Genomic DNA, 13,913 nt, shown 5'->3' with positions numbered 1-13,913 from the left:
TGACAAAAAAACAAATCAAAGCACAAGATGATAAATGATTAAATTTGACAACATTTTTACTTTTGCCAATGTGATGAACTTGCATTTTACTAGACAGATTGTTACATTATACAGAGTCAATTATTACTCTTGACAATTCCTTAAATTTCCCTTCAATTCCAGGATACATAGTTTTGGGTATACTGTACATTGCTTAGTAAGTCCAATACCATTTTTCTTCTAACTCTGGAACAGATTACCATATCTTCAGTCAACACTAAATGAAATAGTAGACTTCTGCTTGAGGTCTGTATATAGGAGAAAGTACTCCAGTTAATTTCCTGAGTGCAAGGAGTTGAATTTGCCTATAGTTTATGTAGGATGCAACTCTTTAAATGTCTGATGTGAAAAAGCTGTATTCTTCTACCTCAGTGACATATGGTTGAGTTGTATAAATGTCTTAAAAAGGAATACAGTAGTCCAAAATTTTCAAACTTAAAAACTGAGAAGTAATGATTCTGTATTATTTGAGGCTCATAATGAAAACGGTATTTTTTCTGTGCAGGGGTTGTCAATTGGGAGTTTTCATTATAATCTTTCAGTGACCTTTATTTTTAAAGTCACATGCCTAGGCTCTACCCTACGTGATTACACCATGTACCATTCATTAATAACCACTGTTCTACTGCATTTAAAAGGTGACCATAATTTTTATTACAGCAACTCTTCCTCGACATTCTATAAAAAGTACTTAATGAGCACCTATTATACTGTGCTAGACTTGTACAGACCTGCTCCTAAACTACAGCAACCTGAATGAAAGCTTCACACAAAAGACCTATAAAACGAACTCATACACGGTCTGAACATCCATGCTTTTGTAAAGTTCTTTTATGTTTTTCCACCTATGCTATCACTTCTCACCCAGTCATATTTTCCAAGACTTCAGGTAAATTGTATTTTATCTTATACTTATACTTGTTTGCTTCTCCAACAGGATCCTTAATAAAAACTTAATTTACTGAAAAAAATAAACATCAATCTTTCAAAATATCTGTTGCACATTGTTTAAGTACTTGAACACACAGAGGCTTTGATTCTTCATTTGGTTATGATTTTCTTTTCAACAAAGGAAATTAGTCACAACACACACTCGGGAAGATATTACAAGGACATGAGTAGAAAAAAAAAAAAAAAGAGTAGGGTGCTCTACTTCCTTCCTTCCACCAAGGAAGGAAGAATTTCCCAGACCCCTCATACTATGTGTTCAACCCAGATCACCTGATAAGATGCCTTCTCACTCGATTCCTCTGTATAACATTACGATAAATTTAAAAAGACATGAAATATTTCCAAAATAACTTAATACAAATTCCCAAAGCTACACAACTTCAGTTAAGTATTCAACAAGCATGTTATTATTTTGTTTGTTTTTTTAGGTAGAAAAAATTATAAAACCATTCAAAGCCTAATGATAAAGCCTGGTGTAATGGTCTATTAAACTCTTGATGTATTAAGTAAAATCTTAAGAGAAAGTATGAATACCCTAGGCCTCTTCCCAGCCTCCCCTCTTACCCAAGAAAACAAAAACTGACAGACCATCACGGTCATGATGATTTCATTTCTGTAACCATTATGAAAACATGCTTCCTCTGGGCATTTTGAAGGACTAAAAAAGAAAATCCATTCTGAAATATGGAAAGAGTTCTGTAGATTGGCTACAAAGCAATGTGAATCTACTTAACATGGCTGAACTGTACACTTAAAAATAGTATAGATAGTAAATTTATGTTAGGTGTATTTAACCATAACTAAAAAAAAGAAAAACCCAATCCCCTCACCCCCCACCAAATCTCATTAAATTAATCTTTTACTTTCTGAATCTTACTACCTTTTCAGAAGTTTCAGGGTCATTTAACTAATTTTTGCTATTTTAATTCAATTGATTTTTAATCTTTGCTGTCAGTTTTACTCTTTTCTTGAGATGTGTTTTTGTATACAAGTCTGCTTCCAAGAATCATAAATTTCTGTTCTTAGTGTCCTAGAAATACAATTAGCTACATATGAGCTATGGTTGATTACCAACAATTAGAGCACAGCATTATGTACCTGACTGTCTCAATACATATTCACTGAATTAAATAAGTAATTGCAAACTTTGGCTTACCCTGCTAGTTAACTGTGTATTGGAGGAAGCCAATTAACATAACCTGGAGGAATGCCAGTGTGCAGAACTGGCTGCCTCAGTTTCCTTACTTGTAAATGAGGGAGTGGAGAAGATCTCTAAAGCCTAGATGATTCTGAGATGGTAACTTCTGAGATATTTGCTTCACGAGAACCCTCAGATTCTCTAGCCCCTTTGCGCTGTGTGTACCTCCTTCTGTCTTTACCACCAGAAGGCAAGCTCCAGAAAGGCAGACACTTTTTCTCCTCACTGTATCCCCAAATCTGAAAATGGGGCCTGGGAATAGTCAGAGCTGCCACATACACATACTCTCTAACATGTCTCATAACAAGGTATTTCTTTTAAAAAAAAAAATCAATATCCATTTTAATGTAGGATGATATTTTAAAAAGTTAGCAGGAATCAACTTCAATAGGATTACTGAATAAGCTCTTAATTATTATTAGGAACAAGTGTTCAACTAAGTCACTAGTAAACAATATTTGAAATCCTTCATTCTTCTTCTTCTTTAGTGGCTCTATTTTGAAAGTCATTATATTATGGTCTGTTCCAATGTCAAACTCTTGAAGTAAGTGCACAATGTTTGGAAATGAATCCAGCACCTTTGGATCTTAATACTGTATCAACAGTCAGACCTGAAGCTTTTCAGAGCACAGCAGTAAATCTTTTATTTACACAGCTGTTTGGCTCCTGGGAAAAATAAGGTAAGAAAGTAATGCACTAGTACCATTTTACTAACAATTACAAACATACTCGTCATCTGTTATACACAGATGGCTGTGGTCCACGTGCACACTTTCTTAGTTATTGGACCAGCCAAAAAGCAAAGCACAGGCATTAATGAGACCTGTACATGTTCAAAAAGATATGAAATATATACCAGTCATTCTCCTTCTTCATATACTGATTAGAATAATTCTAAAATCTCTACTGTGGGCCTACTTGTTCACAGATGCTCTTCTTCAAGATATTATAACTTAGATGTTCTACAACATTTTTCTTATCTCCTTAAATTAAGCCGACCAACCCAAATACACAGATTAGATTCAGTGGAAACAAATATGCCCTCCCCCAGTTGAAAACAACTTTCCTCAAGTGTTAATGAATTTGAATATTGTTCCAAAGAGCATCATAAACAGTTTGTAGGAATGATGAACACATAATTTTATAAGAATGAGATGGAAATAAAACCCTAGTTCTTTTTCATAGTCTCCATTTAAACATGAGAAAAAATTATAATAAATTGTAACAGATGGGCAAACAAAATAGTAAATGTCTCAGCAAGACATGCAAAAAACCAACTAACTCAGCTAAACACAGGAAGTGTCCCTCTTTTAAACACCACAAAAATGTCTGTGGATTTCTTTAATTGTAAAGTTGATAAAATATAAAAATAGCTTGCATTATTCCAGAGTAATTCAAATGAAAGAATCATAAAATTCCAGACTGAGTCCTAGATCAGGTTTACATATTTAAATGTCAAACTAAATGCTTCTGTATCTGTTCATTACAAACTGTAAAGACTGGAATTCAAAATTGATACATAAAAGGCATGAATTTTAAATGTTCGACACTCCAGGGGAGATTTAAAACTGGCTGGAAGGATTTTAAAATTTCCAACAACTTCAAGTTCAAATTACATTAACCTTACTCATTAATAAAAAAAAATTTGAACAAAGTGAGGCATAGAAATTTAGGATGAAAATAATTCACCTGACATAAGTAAAAAAGCCTCTCTTTGGTACGGAAAAGAGAGTTTATAAATAACATAATTTCCAGTATACACATAATATTGAAAAAGAAAGATAATACTTGGAATACTACTCAGGAAATATTCACTCCTTGCTTTCTTATTCCTATTGGCTAACTTCTTGCCTTGTAGTTGTAATCTGATTACACCTAGCAGTACAATGCTCCGGTATATCTAGGCTTTAGAAATAACACAAATCAGAACGTTTAGAGTGTTGTTTGACAGTTTCAAGTTGCAGGAATTTAAAGCAAACGCCAAGAAAAGCTAAGAAAATTTAATGCGATACTTAAGCACTAATTCTAGAAGTAACTTTGCAGGGAACCTTTACACTATTTTACTATAAAATGCCTAATGAAAGTTTGTTTCTTTCAAATTGGTCAAAAACATTATTTAAAAACCTTAATACTTAATACACTATTAAGATCTGGTTTTAAAATTAACCTATGTTTTTATAAAGTTAACTTAACACCACGTTAGTAATTATTTTGGAAAATAAGAAATGTTCTTTAAGAATGTTTAGAAATACAATGTCCAGAATTGTTCAAAATCCACACAAAGGTAAATACAGCCTTTGCCATTTCGATGAAGAGAAAGGATGGGAAGCAGACAGAAACGAAGGCTTTGTTTACACTAACCAGGTAGAAATAGAAATAAAATCTTAAAAAATTGGGTGCAGATGAACAAAAACCTTGGCATCGGCAATTGTACTCCTCTCCTCCTCAGGTAACAGGGGGAAAACCACCAGGTCAGGAGTAACAATGTCTAAACCTCTTCACTGAATTAGAGGCAGGACTTCCAGTCGATACCAGGGTTAAACTGACTCTCCATAGGCGCCGAGTTCAACACTCCGGGAACATTGCCCTTTCCTAGAATAACTGATTTCTTAACATGGGAATCTGAACTATTTTCACACGCAAACGCATAGTCGCTCAAATTTTAGCAAAGAGAAAACGCCCTCTTTACATTTCCCGTTTCACCTGGCGCAAAGAGCCCCCAACACGGTCTTCCTTTAAAAGGAGGTCGCGAAAGACAAGATTTTCGAACAGCCCCTCTTGTCAGGAAAGCACGAGAAAATCCGGCATCAAACGCAGTCTGCTCCGCACTTGCCACAGTCCTGGAGGACGGTAGAGGGAACACCGCTACCCACCCCAGAGGAGAAAGAAAAGTTGCTCCAAGCCCAAGACCAGCAGCACTCGCCACAAACTTTCCAGCGGCAGCACGAGCGCCGTCACGTACCCGCGGCAGAAGTCATGATTCCCTCAGGCAGCTCGCTTCCCCGCTCGCCCCACTCACTCCATCGTTTCAAGAGCTTGGGCAGAAGAGAAAAGCCCTCGCAGAACCCACATTCCGTCCAGCAGCACCGCGGCGCAAACCGAGAGCCGCACAAAGGATGCGGCCGGCTCCTGGGACCCGCGGCGCTCCCGGGCGCGAGCCGCAGGCGGCGGGCAGGCGGGCACGAGCACCGCCCAGCGTTGCTCCGGGCAGACGGCCAGGCGCGGGCACGAGCAGTGTTCACCGCGGCTCCGCCAACGCGCGCTCCTCTCGAGCGCTAAAAAAAAAAAAAAAAAAAAAAAAAAATCAGTGCTCCAGGCGCCCCCTGTCAGTCGCGGCCGTAAAAGGCGGACAAAAGCCCCAATCTCCTCCAATCAGAGGGCCCGAGCTTCATCCTGCTCCCGCACTTCCCGCCCACAAGCTCACGATCAGCTCCAATGAGAGGGCCTAAGGGGAGAGGGACCGTGACCTGCAAGGCATTCTGGGAATTGTAGTTTTCTGGGCACAGGGGACGGGCAAAAGCAAACGCCTGGGTACCGCCTGTTCTCCCGCCTTCATTTCCCATCGTGCTGAGGCGGGTGGCATGGCGGAGAAGGATGACACCGGATTTTGACGAAGAGGTGGTTTTTGAGGTAAGGGGAAAATGGCGGTGGATGTGAATTGCCTTTGTTTGAGAAACACGAGGGAGAAGGCGAGGAGGCAAGGCCAGGGGCCGATCCCAAGGCGAGGGATAGGGTGACGCGCCTGCTGGCCTCAGTCACCGAATCTCCGGGATTTCCGGGCCTAGCTTTGGGCACAAGCTGACAGGTGTAGCCCAAGGCGCCCTCGCCGCGCCCGGCCTCTGCCTCAGGCTCTCCCAGAATTCCCATCCTGGCTGAAGGATGAGAGCCCTGCCGGTTCCTTTCCCCGGGGTGGATGCGGCGCAAGGAACTTCGTCTGGCTGGGGCGGGGCCCAGTCGTGCATTTTGGATAATAACCGTTACAACTTAGCCTTCCCTTTATAATCAACCTCGATTTGGGGAGGGGTCGGTATCCAGAAGTGCCCCAGGTCACCGTTCACGGTCGAGGCGTGGCTCTCAGAATGGAGGCAGCAGGTGCCAGTTTTCTGAAAAGGTTTAAAATCTGTGTGTGGGACCTACTATGGGTAATTAGGGCCAAAGCATCTCAACATCTAGTTCTTTTGTCCTTTGCTGTTGCGTTAGGTGTATAGCCAGTTCTTCTGATTTGAGCCTCCGGGTGTGAGTGCTTTTGTGTGGATCTATTTTAAGACGTTCTCTGCCATCTTGAATGAAAAAAAAAATCAGGCTAGTGTTTTTGTTGCCATTTATCTATCAGACTCAGGTGAAAACTCACACCCCTGTTATAAGGCATATTGTATACTAAAGTCCATTCATCCAGCTAGGTTTTAAAAATTTTAAGAAAAGAAACGGCTCATTCCATACAGTCAAAGAACTAGGCAGTAAACGGCACAGGATGATAAATATGGAAATATGTAGATACTGTTATTGGAGGATTGATCTGGAAACCGCCCTCTGTTCTTGTGGCCTTGGAGAAGCTACACCCAGTAAATGATATTGGAGGTGGATCTGGAACTATGAATCTGTTTAGAAATATGGAAGGGAGAAAATGCATTACAGAGAAAGAGATCAGAGCATGCCAACTTTGAGAGGTGTGAAAGTATGTAGTGTTGATTTTTTCAGGGACTTCAGTGTGGAGTGTCACTATATAATGTGGTTTGATGTGGTTAGAATGGAGAAGTAATGGAAGATAGAGCCCTTTTACCAGAAGGATGAGTTTGGGTTTGAGGAGCTCAGCAGGAAAGAAAAGCGCCTGAGTTTTGGAAATGAGAGAAGAAATAATTGAATAACTGGACAGATACTCCTAAGGTAAAATTGAGGAAACAGTTACAAGAGTGAATGTGGAAGCTGAAGGAGAGACAAAAATCTATGTTGCTGAGATTGCTAGAGGAGGAGGACTGGGAAGATATATTTTTGCCCTATTATTTCCTTAGATATCTGAATATAATAGTAATACATGCTCAAAGAACATTTCACTGTAGAAAACAGTCCACAAAATTAAAATCATTCATTATGTTACCACCCAAAGATGGCCACTATTAACATTATAGTATGTGTCCTTACAGACTTTTTTCTTCTCAAATGTGTGTTTAAATGTATGTTTGATATTTTTAACACAAAAAAAAATCACATAGGATTTTGTATGTATTTTTCAATTAAATTTATCATGAGTCTTTTCCTATTCATCACTCTTTGAAAACATTATTAATAACATAATAGTCAATCATGTATATGTATCATAATGTAACCATTATCTCATTCTTGGATAATTATATTGTTTCAAAATACCATTGTAGTCAACACTGACGTAAGTCCATCTTATGCATCTAACTGCATCTCTGATTTTTCCTTAGAATAATTTCTTGAAGGGAAACTAGTGGGTCAAAAGATAGGAACTTTTTTAGGGGGGAGTATATAGCTTGGTGATACAGTGTATGCTTAATATCCATGAGGTTCTGGGTTCAATTCCCAGTACCTCCATTAAAATAAATAAATAAATAAACTTAATTACCCCCCAAGTTTTTTTAAAAGATATGAATGTTTTTTAAGACTTACGCAGAAAGGTTATACAAATTCAAGCTTCCCTGAGGAATAAGGGTATTATTTTCACCAAATCCTCAGCAACAACCTCGTTCATTTCCTTTAATCTTTGCTAATTTGATAGGGAAAATAGTATTCTGCTGTTCTAATTTACATTTTGTGTATTTATTGGAGACTTTTAAATTTCTTTCTTGAACATTTCTTTTTGCCCATTTTCCTATTGGACGTTAGCTTCTTAAAAATTGGTTTACTTAAGTTTTTCATGTTACTCCGACTTATACTTGTAGAAATTTTTTTCAGTTATTTAATTTATTTCTTTTTGTTATATACATTAACTTTTATCACAGCATAAGATTGGTAAGAAATGTGCAGATTGATCAGTTTTCACATGTTGAATACACCCATGTAACCAGTACTCACATTAAGAAACTGAACATCACCAGCACATCAGAAGCTTCCTCCTACTCTGTTTCAGTCAATTCTTCCCACCCCAAAGGTAACCATTATTCATTCTTATGACTTAGATTCATTTTGTCTATTTTTACAGTTTACACACTGTGCAGTTCTATTTGTGTATGCTCTTTTTTGTTTGACTTTTTGCTCTCTGGTTTTGTTTTTTATATTCAGCCATATGGTCATGTGAGCATTTTTTATTTCTCTATAGTATTCCATGTGAATATATGACCATTTTTTTAACCCATTCTACTGTTAATTGTCTTTGGGTCTAACGGTTCCAGTTTGAGACTACTATGAATAGTGCTACTGTGAACTTTTCAGAATATGTGTCTTATTGAACATATACCTGTTGGCTGTATACTTAGAAGTGGAATTGCTGAGTCACAGGAAATGTATATGTTCACCTTATGTAGATATTGCCAAACATTATTCCAACACAGTTTTACCAATTTATACTTCCACCAGCAGTATAGGAGAGGTCCAGTTGCTCTACTGCCTCACCAACACTTGCTAATTTCAGCCTTTTTTTTTTAAACCATTCTGGTAGGTGTGTCCTGGTATCTCCTTTTGGCTAATTTGCATTTCCCTAATAAGGAAATAGACAGTCTTTTTATATGTCAAAGGACCAGTTGTATATCCACTTTATTCAAGTTTTTTGCATATTTTTATTTCAAGTTATCTCTTACTACATATTTGAAGGTGTTTGTTACATATACCAGCTATAAGTCCTTTGTTGGGTATCTACCTCAAATATCTGGACTTGGGAGATGTGTGGCACCCTCTCAATTGTTAGTGTCTTTCAATGAACAGAAGCTATTAGCTGTATTCACTCCAAGTAAACTTTTTTCTTTTATGGTTAGCACCTTTAAAGAAATACTTGCCTATTCTAAGGTCACAAAAATCTTTATTTTACCTTTTGCTTTTAGATCTGCCATTGATCTGGAACTGATTTTTGTATGGTATCAAGTAAGATCATATTTTTTTTCCCACATGGATGTCTACATAACCTGGTATTTTCTGAACAGGCCATCCTTTCCTCCCTGAACTACAATATAGCCTTTGTCATAGTTCAGGATATCTTGTATGTGTGGCTCCATTTCTGGATGTTTTCTTTTCCATTGGTCAATTTGACCATCCTTGTAGCAACACCACCTTACTTTAATTACTATAACTTTATAATAGATCTTAGTATCTGATAGGATAAAACCCTTTATTTTCCTTCAAGATTGCTTTGGCTATTCTTAGCCCTTTGTATTTCTAAGTGAATTTTAGAATAAGCCTGTCATTTTCACTTAAGAAGAAGGAAACTTTCAAGATTTGATTGGGATTACTTTGAATCTATAATTAATTTGGGGAGACGTGTCATCCTTACAATACTGAATCCTCCAAACCTTGAGCATTTTTATTGCTTGCCATCTGAATGAGTCGAGCAGTTTCCCACCACTTTCTGTGCTCTAGGACTGATTTTACAAACTGGGAATACAGAGGAAGGAAAAATTTTCCCTGCACCCTTCTCAGTTCTTAGTTGAGACCCCTGTAATAAAAGATAGATTGACAAGAAGAAAACAAACAAAAGTTTAACATTAAAAAACAAAATTCAGGGGGAAGGCATAGCTCAAGTAGTAAAGTGCATGCTTAGCATGCATGAGATCCTGGGTTCAATCGCCGGCACCTCCTCTAAAAATAAGTAAATAAATAGGCCTCCCTCTCCCCCCTCCCAGAAAACAGACATTACCTGTGTAATTGATGCTGAGATTTGCAGCAGAGAAAATATTTATTCACAGAGCAGCCAAGGGAGAAGAACAAATTTCAAATCCACCCTCTTGAAGGTGGGATATTTATGGGATAAAGGAGCAAGGTGCTCTTAGGTGCCGGGAAGGGTAATTGGAGGTAGGGAGAAGGTGAGATAATCAGTGTTCTGTGCAGGCATATCTGGATTACATGCTTCTTCATAGGATGCATATTCAAAAAATGGAGGCCCTTAGCATGATCTGGGTGGGGGTGGGAGGTTGGCTATCTGACATCAAAAGATCCTTCATCCAATACTTGAGCAGGCCCAGTTTTAGGATTGGTGGTCCCAACCAGTCTTAGCCAGCTAGAACTGGACAAGAGCTGATTCTAAGTTCCTAAAAACCAACTTAAGCCCCTACCCCATTACTACAGTGTCCCACACATCAAAGGTGTTATCTGTGTGGTGGTTAAGGAGTCTTGTGACATATTACCTAGACTACATGAAGCTTGGAGTGTATACAATTAAAGTGAGGGGGGAAAATAAACTAAAGCAAAGCAAGCTTGATCAGTTTACAGGCAGAGAGGTTTTAACAAGCCATTCCCGTTTCGGTTGTTCTCTAAGACAAGCTCAAGAATGTTAGTTGTCAGTTTCTGTTAACCCTATGAGGTATGATTTCATCTCAGGGGATGGTAGAAGATGAAGGACCCAATACTGAGAGATCATGTGGAGGACGGGGGACTCTCTTACTAATCTAACATAGCAGGGTTCTTAGTAAAACTAGATTTTGCAAGGAAATGCACAGATAGGCTTAGGAGAAATTTCAGGAGCCTGACTAAAGTTTGGTCACAGAACAAGTCTTTGTCAATACCCAGGGGAAAATTCTAACTCTCCAAAGTGGCTTAGAATTCAGGCTCAAATACCATCTCAGTTGGTGGGAGGGGTGGGGGTTGGTGAATGTAGACCTTGTAGAGGAGAGTAAATGTTTATTTAGGAAAGATAAATGGGCCCTTAGAAGATCAGATGATAAGATAATTTTTGACAAAATTTGTCTGGATGTGTAGACTTCTAGCCTCCTCTTCTGTAATAAGAGTAAGTCTTCTTTGGTTGATGAAACTACCAGGGAGGGGATTTATGACAATTGAGTTCCTTTTGGAAGAGCTGTCTTTAGACAGATAGGCGGGGAATTCAGAGAAAGCTTTTTCCTTCATTTGCTGTTTTTCAAGTGCCCGCAGCTCAAAATAATCTATATGCCTAAGTGGCATATTTTGGGTGGCATATTGTGCTACCTTTCAGGAATGATACATTCCTTGAGGGCATAGCTAAATTGGCCTTTAAACTATCTAGGCGTTTGCCAGGGTGGAGGAATGGATGTTGCCTACAGGTTGTAAGCATTCAGTAAATGTTAGCTATTATTAAATTTTTTCCCCTAAATTTTTATCTATGTTTTCAAAATTATTAGTGTTAAGTGTTCTTAGTAGTTTCTTAATTTTTAGTCTCATTTATAACACTAATTAGATCTTATTACTTTTGTTTATTCATGTCCTTTCTTTGTATGTTGCACAACTTTGCCACAGTATTGACCTACCAGATAGATTTTTCAAAGAGCCAGTTACTGGTTTTGTTTGATAAACTTAATTGAATCTGTTTGTGTTAATTTTTTTTGTTTTATTTTTGACTTTTATCTATTTTCTCTTTTCTACTTTGTGTTTACTTTGCAGTCTTTTTCTCTAGCTTCTTTAGTTAAAGACTTAATAATAAAAATAATTTGTAAGGTTATAAATTTCCCTGTGAGTACTGCATTGACTGTATTTCATGAATTTTGAGATGTAGTTTGTCTCTCTCCATTGTCTCTGCCACAACTGCCTCTGCATTTCCAGGAAGCTGGAGAATACGTACTGGAATACTGCTTTAGAAACATATTGCTTCCACAGCTTTGTTTAGTAGCAGGGGGTGGGAAGGGGAGCCAAATTAACAGGAATTGGACTTCTGCTTCCTTCCAAATTGGGGAACCCTCATTTATATCTAGAACCCTAGCTGTAAGATAATTTGGAAAATATTCCTTTTAGCTTTTCCATCTCTCTCTTTTTAAAAAAAATTTTTTTTTAATGGAGGTACTGGGGATTGAACCCAGGACCTCATGCATGCTAAGCATTCACTCTGCCACTGAGATATTCCCACCCCCTCCATCTCTTTCATACAAGAGGCACACTAGGAAGAAATGTAGTATAGAAGCTGAACAAACCAGCCTACTATATCCATCATAAAACTTAAGCTCTCTTCTCCTAAGAAAATTTAACTGAGATATTTGGTATGTTCAGTTAATACTGTTATTTTAATGAATCATTTATGTCTTAAAACTTAGAGAGTCATGCTGCATTAAAATTAAAATTTTAAATTTAAAATCAAGCAAAGTTTTGGAAAGTATTCTAATCATATCCTTTCCCTATTTAAAACTTGCTTTTTGAAATGTCTTAATACCCATTTCCTTGATTACTAGTAAATTTTACTATCTTTTCTTCTAATTTTGGTATTTTGTGTTCTCCTTCAGAGGTCATCTTTGAGTTCTCCTAGTCTGGGAGGACTAGGGGTGCTCTGAAAGATGGTGTAGTAGAGGAATTAAGAAAAAGAAAGAAGAGTGAGGTTCCCAGGCCCAATTCCCTGTGCTTGCCCTAGACTCTGACCACCTTCATTTTATCAGGACTATATTCCCTGTATATCTTCACAGTTAATTCCATTATTTTAGAGCCTGGCTGCCCCCTAGAGGCTGAAGTCGGAAGGACACCATAACTTCACACAGACCTCTTAGGCTGAGAGGCAACAGGACAAAGTTTAGAAAATGACGGACACCATATATAATGTGGGTATTAAGCAAAAGAAATACCGAGACACCAATATTGTCATTAAGATTTTTTGAGAATAAGAATGCTCTACTCACCTTAGGTGTTAAAGTTCTAGTATTGCTCATTAATAGCTGTTGGATTTTTTCATTATAAATTAAGGACAAACTTTGAGTCATTTATCCTACCTTGAATCCTTCTACTCCTAGAGGGAAGAGGCCTTGAAATTAAGTGCTTTTTATTTGACAGATGAATATTTCTACCTCTTTGCATTATTTTTAGTATGTCTAAACCATTTTTGGGGTAACTTTCTTATATGGACAGTGTTGTCCTCAAGGGGTCTTTTACTCTAAGAACTCTGTCCTTGGTAGTTGTATTTTCTTTTCGGTGTTTATTAAAATTCATCCTTTTTCCTTTGTTCATGACTGGGGAAGCTAACTGTTCAGAACTAGGAAAGCCCCTCTTGTCTTGATTTCTTTCTTACCTTCCTCCTTCATCCTTCTCAGTAAATTATTGAATGTTAACCCTTTGTTGGCAGTGTGTTCAGGTTTAGTTTCCCCCAATCCCTGGCACTAAATCAGTCAAATAAATATGAGATGGCTCTCACATAATCTCCCATATTTAAAAGAACATTACAAAATTCCTCTCTTGCTCGAGAGGTTCTCCTTTCTTGATATTTTTAAAGGTTATTATATGTATTTCTAAGGAACAGTAAGTTTTTTGTAAGTAACATTTGTAGATTCTTTCCCACTTGCATTATTGATTTGACTAATGGAAGGAAATTGTTTTTGTCTGTATATGTATACATTGATAATATTTGCTATTTTGATGATGGAACTTGCTGTCTGGAATAATTATACATATAAAATTTTAGGTATTGTTATATCATCTTATTTTTCCTTAAAATGTGTTTTCAGTTACCTGTAGTACATAAAGCTTTACAATTGTATTATCTAATTTACTTCTGAGTCATAGCATAGCAAAACTCATCCTTTTATCACTATCTGTAATGGAAAAAATATTTGTTAATGGAGTTGTTAAATTAGAACCCTATTGACATAAAAGATCAACCATTAAGACCAGA

At 37.5% G+C, this 13,913-nt stretch overlaps 2 protein-coding genes across 11 annotated transcripts in view; one reads left to right on the top strand and one right to left on the bottom strand.

Annotated features, from left to right (window-relative positions):
• Positions 1-5,365, bottom strand: part of FGD6 (FYVE, RhoGEF and PH domain containing 6) — a 96,196-nt gene extending 90,831 nt beyond the window's left edge. Inside the window, exon 1 of one of the 3 annotated variants that reach the window (XR_012078509.1) lies at positions 5,151-5,315. Coding sequence is in view for 2 of the 3 variants with exons in the window: in XM_006197909.4 (XP_006197971.2) it covers positions 5,151-5,166 (16 nt within the window). In the remaining variant the exon portion in view is untranslated. Of the gene's footprint in view, positions 1-5,150 lie in introns of all 3 variants that reach the window. The other 2 variants (XM_006197909.4, XM_015248294.3) reach the window with 2 other exon arrangements.
• A 307-nt stretch (positions 5,366-5,672) lies between these two features.
• VEZT (vezatin, adherens junctions transmembrane protein) overlaps positions 5,673-13,913 on the top strand; it is a 54,802-nt gene continuing 46,561 nt past the window's right edge. For 4 of the 8 annotated variants that reach the window (XM_006197910.4, XM_072973232.1, XM_072973228.1 and 1 more), the window contains exon 1: positions 5,674-5,818. In XM_006197910.4, coding sequence (XP_006197972.1) covers positions 5,783-5,818 — 36 coding nt within the window. In that variant the 5' untranslated portion in view covers positions 5,674-5,782. Of the gene's footprint in view, positions 5,819-13,913 lie in introns of all 8 variants that reach the window. The other 4 variants (XM_072973234.1, XM_072973233.1, XM_072973230.1 and 1 more) reach the window with 2 other exon arrangements.

Source organism: Vicugna pacos, chromosome 12 (genome assembly GCF_048564905.1).
Source record: "Vicugna pacos chromosome 12, VicPac4, whole genome shotgun sequence".
NCBI classification, from domain to species: Eukaryota; Metazoa; Chordata; class Mammalia; order Artiodactyla; family Camelidae; genus Vicugna; species Vicugna pacos.
The sequence above is the reverse complement of the archived record's forward strand: the minus strand, read 5'-3'. Positions and strand labels throughout refer to the sequence as shown.